A 9,120-nucleotide genomic window follows, 5' to 3' on the forward strand; every position below is an offset into this window, starting at 1 on the left:
CTGGAACTCACTCTGTAGACCAGGCTGGTCTCAAACTCAGGAATCCACCCACCTCTGCCTCTGACGTCCTGTGATTAAAGGCATGTGCTACCACTGCCCAGCTCAGGAGTGCTTTTCAAGACAGGGTTTTTATGTAGCTATGGCTTGGAACTAGCTCTGTAGACGTGGCTACCCTTGGACTCAAAGATCTACCTGCTTCTCTGCCTCCTGAGTGCACCACTATGCTGAGCCAGTGCCACTTTTATAAAGATAAAAAGGCAAGTTTCTTTTGACTGACGGTTTTGTGGTACCAGGAACCGTCCTTAAAGGTCTTGGAGATGCTGTGGAAGGACTGCGTATTCCAGCCCTGGTTTGACTTGAGTTTACAGCAAGGGAAGCAAGGACAGTTGTTCTTTCCCCAAGTGTTCCAGAGATGGTTCTCTGCAACAGTGCTTAGGTGCTTTCCTCACGTGGTTGTTTTTCTTTCAAGCATGATCCTCCATGTGGAGGCAATACAGTCTGACCATAGTCCTTATTTTGTTAATGTGTGTATGCTTGTGAGTGGCCTGAGCATGAAGGTCAGGACAGCTTGCAAGAGTTCTCTACGTCTACCATGTGGGTCCTGGAGCTGAGCTCACTCAGATGCCTCTATCTTTGTATGTGTGTCTGTGTGTCTTGTGTTCTGCTCTGCCCCCTCACCCCTGGAATCCCTATGCTGCTATGAGTCACTTTGCTGGCCTCTGTTTTGTTAGTTTGAGAGAGAATTTCATGTAGACAGTGCTTGTCCCTTAACTAGCAGTATAGCTGAGGAAGGATGTGCGCTCCTGATCTACCTGTCCCACCCCACCAAGTGCTGGGACTGTAGGCTGGTACTACTATGCCTGGGTCCTCGTTCTTTACAAATCTTTGTGTCTGGATGGTTGTAAAATCTTCTTTATTCACTGTGTTTGTTCTAGGGATGGGTGTTGTGGTTTGAGTTATTGGCTGCTGAACAGGGAACCCTCACAATAGGAAGGTGCTTTTAGTGACTATATCCCTGTTCCGTGTTTGTGTATTAGACAGTGCTGGAGCTTGAATGGAGGTATCTGTGTGCTAGGCAGGTACTTGACCAGTGAGCTCTCTCTATTCCCATCTCTCATGCTTTGTTTGATGGGTAATAAACATTACTATTTAAATGGACTAAATAAAACTTTTTGTAGTATAAAAACTAGTTTCGTTATTTTCAAGTTCTGGTGTTATCTTTTGTTTTAAACACTAGACAATTCTTAAACAAAATTTACATTCATAGAAATATGTAATCACACGTTGGATCATTTCTAAGCTTAATTTGAATGGAGTTTTCTTTTAATTCTATTTTATTGAAAAATGGGTGTACAGAGCATGTAGCTGGCTTTGGTGTGGTCTGACTTTATTTAGTAAGGAAATTTTTGACAGGTTTTTCACAGATTTGTATTAGGCATTCAAGACTTAGCAATGTCTTTTGGTTGTTTTGCGGCAGTGTCTTGTCTTATAGCCAGGTGGCCTCATTCTTAGTGATCGCCTTCCTCAGCCTGCTTAGTGCTAGAGTTAACAGGCATGCACTCCCATGCCCAACACTATGTCTTCAAAGACAGGCTGAGTGAGGGCTTTGGGTTGTAGATACAGTGCCATGGAATTGTTAGTCACTAGACGATTGGGAAGGTGGTAATTTAGGATGATTCAGATGTCCTTAAGGTCTAATTTATTGCACAGTGGTTATAAAAACTGACCCTCCAGATAGCCAATACTCATGAGCTTTGTTAGCTTCCAAATAAGCTGTTAAAGTATGGACTGGGGACATAGGTCAGTGGGGTTAAGGTTGCTTGAAGCATGAAATCTGAGTGTGGGGGTGCATGCCTTTAATCACAGCACTCTGCGGTATACAGGCAGATCTCTGAGTTTGAGGCCAGCCTCTTCTACAGAGCTATTTCCAGGACAGCCAAGGCTACACAAAGAACCTTGTCTTGAAAAAACAAGGGGTGGGGGGTCGCAAAAGAAAAGAAAAGGCTGGGGCTGGAGAGATGGCTCATGGATTAAGAGCACTTGCTCTTTGTTCTTTGACAGGACCCATGTGTGCCCTCCTCCCCAGTTTAAACATTGAAAGGTTATGGTTCTTGACTTAAGAGAATTAAAGATCCAATAAGAAAATTAGAATTCAAAGACTGAGTAGTGTGGGAATATGCGGTAGGAAGCAGAGAACTCCAGCTGGGCATGGTCGTATACACCTGAAATCCTGGCCTCAGGAAGCTGAGGCATGAATTTGGAAGTTAGAGTGGAAGGAAGATATAGAAATAAAAACCTGGGACTTCAAAAGCTAACCAACTTGACTTTGAGTCCTGCCTTTCCTGCCTTTTGTAATGGGTATTCTTTGGTTAGTCTGTTGAATATATTTAGGTTGTTTTGTTATTTGTAGTTTAGAAAAGTAGATTAGCAAGGTAATTCATAGAATTGTTTTAGTTGGACTGGTCACTGAGTAGAGGTGCCTGCCACTAAGTCTGATTTCAGTTTGGTATCTGGAACCTACATGATGGAAGGAGAGGACTAGCCTCCCGCAAGTTGGCCTTTAACCTACACACACACACACAAATAATTTAATGGATATTAAAAATTTTCTGAGACAATTAGGTATTAAAGCTGAGAACTTCTTTTAGCTCTAGACTTCAGATTCCTAATTGCCCACTCAGAATCTCCATTTGAATGTCTCACCGCCATTTTAAATTTACATCCAAAATCTGTCTTGTGAATTTTTAATATATTCAAATACAGATGAGTTACCTCCCACTTATTTTCCAGTCTACCCAGAGCTGTTTGTTATGCAGTTAATTCTATGCCAGAGGATTGGGGGGAGGGTGTCCAGCTGTTCATGCTGCTACTAGCCTAGGTTGAGCTGGGTTAGCTTTTCTCACAAAGGTATTACAATAGCCTCTGCCTCCTAAATCCTGCTCACTTTCAGTCTCTTTCTGCTTAAACTGTTTTAGTGAACTTTTGTAATCAGTCCACAGGTAAGTCTTTAAGCATTTAACTTAGCTCATGCTTGATCAGCCTTGGGTTCTCTTGCCTTTACAGATTCAACCAATCATGGATTAAAAAAACTATTCAGAAAAACAAGTTACATCTGTACTAAGCAGGCTGAGACTGTTACTATCTAAACCATATATTCTAACAGCTTTTTATGTAGTATTTACATAGAACTGAGTAGTATGTACATTAAACATTTCATTATAATCTGGGGATAGTTTAAAGTACACAGGTAATAAAAAATTTAATACATGAAAATTCTGTCTTATTTTTATTTTTATTTTAAACAGTCTCATGTAGCCCAGGCTAGCTTTGAACTGTCAGTCCTGCTCCACCTTCATAATTGCTGGGGTTGTAGGTATATTCCACCATACCTAGTCCAATGTCACTTTAAGGACTTGTAGCTCCTTCAAAGTTTGGTATTTGCTGATGGTTGATCCTGGAGCCAATCTTCTGCAGAAGCCCAAGGGAGAATGGTAATCCAAAACCTAATGTCACCTTTTAGAATGGATTCATATGTATATGATTGTTAGACATGAGGGGAAATATATGAAGAAACCAAGCCAGTAGTTGAGAAACTTGGTTTGTCTTTGTTTCCTTTTGTTAGATTTGTGTAATATACAAGCAGAAGTTACAGAGGTACAAATGAAATACTGATTCAAGTATTTATCTCATACATCACCTGGTTTTTCATGTCCTATTTACCACATCCCTGTTTGCTCAACTGTCTAAATCCCAATCCTTAATTGAAGTTACAGCACCACAATACAGGAAACCCATTTTATTCTGATACTCTAGAAAAGGCCAGCCATTAGAAGTTTGTGTGAATGTCTTATATTGTTATTGTAAAGTTGAATATCATTTTACAGACTTGCTATGTGTGGCAGTAATTTGTTGTTTTTATGTATTTATAGACATGATCATCCTCACTATGTAGTCCATGCTGGCCCTTAACTTGCAGTGATTTTCCTGCCTCAGCCTGCTAAGTGCTGGGATTACAGGCTTGTTCCTACTAACTGCACCTGCTTAAAACACTTCATTAAAGGGCTATAAACAGCAAATTACTAGCCCTCTCTTGTCTTTCCCTCCTGAGAGCTGTGATTAAAGGTTTGGTTGCCCAGTTTGGGACATGCTTCATTTTTGTTGCTGTCATAAAAAAATTCCAATAGGGGGTGCTGTAGAGATGCTCAGTGGTTAAAAATTCCTAGCACTCACATTGTGGCTCACAAACATCTCTAAGTTCAGTTTCAGGGGAATAGTGCCCTCCACTGGCTAACTGGACACCAGCCATGCATGTGATAAGTGTGTACATGTATATACATACACACACACACACACACCCTCAGTATATATACTGTAGGCAGAATATACACATAAATAAATCTAATTGTGCTGTTTTGTTTTGTTGGGTTTTCAAGACAGGGTTTCTCTGTTTAGCCCTGGCTATCTTGGGATTTGCTTTGTAAACCAGGCTGGCTAAGAACTCAGAGATCCATCTACCTCTGTTTTCCAAGAGCTGGGTTAAAGATGTGTACCCCAATGTCTGGCCTCTGAAAAGGATGTTTATAAAGGAAAAAACAAAAGAACAATTTGGATGAAATGGTTTATTTTAGCTTATAGTTTCGGGTTATATTGCTTCATTGTGGGGAAGTCACTGCAGCAGGAGTTTAAAGCAGCTAGTCATAACATTTCCACTCTTACACAGTTTAGGACCTACTGCCTAGGGAATAGTGTCCACAGTGGCTGTCTTTAGACATGTCCCTAGACCAGCCTGTTTAGACAGTACTTAATAAGACTCTTACCAAATGACTCTAGGTTATGTCTTTATGTGTATATATTTTGCCTGCATTCATGTCTGTACACTGTGTGTGTGTGTGTGTGTGTGTGTGTGTGTGTGTGTGTGTGTGTGTGTATGTATGTATGTATATGTGTGCACACGCCATAGAGAGGCCAGAAAAGGATATTGAATACCCTGGAAAAAGAGTTACGTTCAGATGGCTAGGAATGTGGGTATTGGGGACCAAACTCAGGTCCTCTGCAAGAGTACTTAGTGCTCTCAGTCCTGAGCCATTTCTCTAGCTCCTTCTGTCCTTTTCATTCCTTCCTTCCTGTTAAGGATTTAGTTTATGAGTATGTATGGCAATCATGTGGTGTGTGTCTGGTGCTTAGAGCCATCTCTTCAGTCTTAGTTTTCTTTTAGAAAAAGACTGGTGTGGTTGGAGGTCAGAGCTCAGGCCAGCTCCTCTATGGGTTCCAGGGGTCCAAACCTAGGTTGATAGGTCTGTTCTGAAAGCACTTTTACCTGCTGAGCCCTCTTCCTGGCCTTTGGAGCATAATTTCCTTAGTTGGCCATATATTCTGGATATTAATCCTTTGTTGGGTGATATTAAGGGCTGTGATGGAGTTTGAATTGATTTTATAGTGGGTATGAGGTTGGGATTCAGTTTAATTCTTCTAAGTGTGAATAGATAAATGCACTATTTTAAACTTTTATTGGAAATGGTTTCAAAATTAAATATGAGACAAAGATAAATAGTATTATTGATGTGATATCAAAATTGTAAACAACAGAATGGATGGTACTCTGGGATAGACATTTCTTTGATTAAAGTGATAGAAATGGCTAATAAACACATAAAAGAGTAGGAATAACCCTAACCTTTAAGGAAGTGAAAATTGGAATCAGCACTTGAGTGGCAGAAGTGGGAGGATTGTAAATCCAAGCCCAGCCTGGGCTGTATAGTGAATCCTATCTCAAACCCCACCCCAGGGAATGGTGACTCAAAATCCACCCTGGGTGGTGTTGGCACATACCTTTAATCCCAGCACTCAGAAGGCAGAGGCAGTAGGTAATCTGTGAATCAAAGCCAGCCTGGTCTACAAAGCAAGTTTTAGGACAGCCAGAGTTACAGAGAAACCCTGTCTCAGAAAAACAAAAGATCAAACAAAATAGTAACAGATTACCACAAATCAACCGTTCTGAATTGATAGCAAGGTTCCAAATACTTGTATACCCATGTGCATAGCAATATTATTCATGGTAGCTAAAATGTTGACTTAGGTCAAGTCCAACAGATGAGTAGGTAAGTAAAGTACACTGCGTAAATGCAGTAGAGTGTTCTTTTCCCTCAAAGAAGGAAATGAAAAGGCATTCTAGAGTGTGAAGCCTAAGACATTGTACTAGAAAATAGACCAAATATTGAAGAACAATAGAGAAGTAAAGCTGGGTACAAAATATGGGTGTTTATTTCAGTGGACACAGAATTTCAGTTTGGAAGTTTCTAGAAATAGGTGTATGAATGTAACCAGTGCTACTAAGTTGTATACTTACACAAGGCAAAAATGATACACTTGTGTATTTTTATATTAAAAATATCTGAGGCAGAGGCAGGCGGATTTCTGAGTTCGAGGCCAGCATGGTCTACAAAGTGAGTTTCAGGACAGCCAGGACTATACAGAGAAACCCTGTCTTGAAAAACCAAAAAGAAAAAAAGGAAAAAAAAAATGTCTGACAGATAAATGCAAAGAACACTGATATCCTTATAACTCGAGTTGCCTTTTTTGGTTTTGATTTTTTTGGGGGGGGGGGGCTTGGTTGTTTTGGTTTCTGTTTTGGTTTGGTTTGTTTTTGTTTGTTTGGTTTTTTTTTGTTTTTTTTTTGTTTTGTTTTGTTTTTTGAGACAGGGTTTCTCTGTATAGCCCTGGCTGTCCTGGAACTCACTTTGTAGACCAGGATGGTATTTGATTTGATAGCATGGTTATAAAAATGTACTGATTTTCCCCAGATTTTGTTGTTGACTTATGTTTTGTAGGATTTGTTTTGTTTTGTTTGTGGGTTTTTGGTGTTTTGTTTTTGAGACAGAATCTCTTGTTGCCTAAGCTGACCTCCAACTTGATAAACAGTTGAGGATAACGTTGAATTTTCTAGTTCTCCTGCCTCTGCCTCATGTGTGCTGGGCCCTTTTCTGAAGATTGATTTTTCTCTTCTCTTTTCTTTTCTTTTCTCTTCTCTTCTCTTTTCTTTTCTTTTCTTTTCTTTTCTTTTCTTTTTTTTTTTTTTTTTTTTTTTGTGACAGGGTGTCCTGCCCAAGTTTTTTCAGACTCTATATAGCAACAGATGACCTAGAAATCCTGGGCCACTTCCTAAATGCTAGGATTATAGGTGTCTGCTGCCATGCCCTGTCAGCAGTTTTTATCAAGTTTATTCCTATAAAGAGAAAGTACCAATTTCTGTTAAGTTTGAAATCAGGTTTATCTCAGTGTTCTGTATAAACACTGACATTTCTGTTGTATCTGCTCAGTGCTGTTTTTAATGTTCCATGCTTTCTTACAAAGAATATCCAAGCACTGAATGCAGATTACAGGCTACTTTGAAGATTTGATTAGGTCCAGTTTCAGTTCTAGCACAGCTGGGATATTTTAGCACAAGTATATGTTTGAGACCATTGTTATTAGTACAATAGTTTTTTGGCAATATACTTTGAAAAAAATAAAGTTTTTGTCTTTCTTCTTCTTTTTTTCTTTTTTTTTTTTTTTTTTCATTTTATTTCTGTAGTGTGAAGAAAAAGAGTCTGAAACAAAGTCTTACCAACGTCTGCTTTTGAACACAGTGACTGCCGGATCTTCAAACATCAAGTTCAGCTTTGTCTGTCAACCTGTCTGACATGGCGGGACCCGTGCCAAGCAGGGCCAGAGTTTACACAGATGTTAACACACACAGACCCCGAGAGTACTGGGATTATGAATCACATGTGGTGGAATGGGGGTAATTATTTCCATTTATTTCTCTGAACTTACCCAAAGTCATACCTTGTAGAGTTGCTGGCGGTGTTCGCAAGCTTTCCCTGACCTGTCCAAAGCTCAAGGACAAGGAGAAGGTGCTGATTTGGCAGCCCAGTTTGTGGGTTTGCAGGTAGATCACAAGTGTGGGACTTGCCTGGGCTTCTGAGGTAAAGGCAGTTGTGGTCCTCAGCAGTGAAGATAGGTAAGAGACTCTGAATTACCAAACTCTTAATTATATACAACATATTGGGGACCAGGGTTCTGTCCCATAGTGATAATAAAGACTGAGAATCAGGATTTAAACTTCAGTCCTTCCTATGACCCTAGTCCCTTTCCATGGGACTTTCCATGGACCCTTTCCTTGACCCCATCCTAGACCCATGGAATAGTCCATCAGTTAGGTTCATAAGAGATATTGTCTCCTTCAACAACCATGTTTACCATCAAATGAGAGGCTCATTTGAATGTTTACATTTCCTGTCTGAACATGACATTTAATTGAAAAGTTTTGCCATTTTTGTGATAAAAGCATTTGAGAGTTGTGTATAAAATAAAGCAATTTTTAAATTGATACAACATACCACACACACATATATACATACATACACTGAATATAACTTTATATACATATAACTGACTGTAACTCAGCTAAATGTAGAAATCTGAGAAGCTGAGGCCATGTGACCTTGAATTATAGATCAACCTGAGCTAGTAAACCTTGTTTCAAAAATAAATAAAATGTTAACTCCCATATACTGAATTTTTTTATCTGACTCCATGTGACTTTCTATACTCTTTAAGTGGTTAAAACTGTCTCCCTGAATTGTCATGGCATATGTTTTCCATTCTAGTATGCTGTGATAATTTAACAGCAAGCAGTTTTTCTGCATATAAGGAGACACTCTTGCCTTAGAGATACAATCAAGAACCATGGTACAAACCAATAAATGTTATCACTATTTGATAATCTTAACAATTCTATAATGTCACAGACTTTGAACTCTAGTTTTACCTGTGTTTACTGTAGGAGTCTTAAGAATCTTATCTTCAAATCATGGGCTTTACTCATAGCTCTGCTGAAATGGTACTAGAGAGCCCCTTTGAATGTTTACATGGTGCTAATTGCTTGTTTGTATTAGTATATATGCCCTTTTATGAGAGAACTCAACAAATAGAGACTGGATAGTATTAATATTGTCCATTGTTATTAGTTCATGTTACCTTTTCTTTCTCCTTTTTAACTGCTTGAGAAAAATGAATGACTGATAATGGTACATATTGTATTATAAGAAGAAGAAATAGAATTTAGCCCCCTCTTCTCCC

At 39.2% G+C, this 9,120-nt stretch overlaps 1 protein-coding gene across 2 annotated transcripts in view; it reads left to right on the top strand.

Moving 5' to 3' along the window:
- Window positions 1-9,120, top strand: part of Csnk2a1 (casein kinase 2 alpha 1) — a 46,463-nt gene that overhangs the window by 13,556 nt on the left and 23,787 nt on the right. The window contains exon 2 of one of the 2 annotated variants that reach the window (XM_029535819.1): window positions 7,626-7,780. In XM_029535819.1, the coding sequence (XP_029391679.1) occupies window positions 7,680-7,780 (101 nt within the window). In that variant the 5' untranslated portion in view covers window positions 7,626-7,679. Of the gene's footprint in view, window positions 1-7,570; window positions 7,781-9,120 lie in introns of both variants that reach the window. The other variant, XM_021192153.2, reaches the window with a different exon arrangement.

Source organism: Mus pahari, chromosome 3, assembly GCF_900095145.1.
Source record: "Mus pahari chromosome 3, PAHARI_EIJ_v1.1, whole genome shotgun sequence".
NCBI lineage: Eukaryota > Metazoa > Chordata > Mammalia > Rodentia > Muridae > Mus > Mus pahari.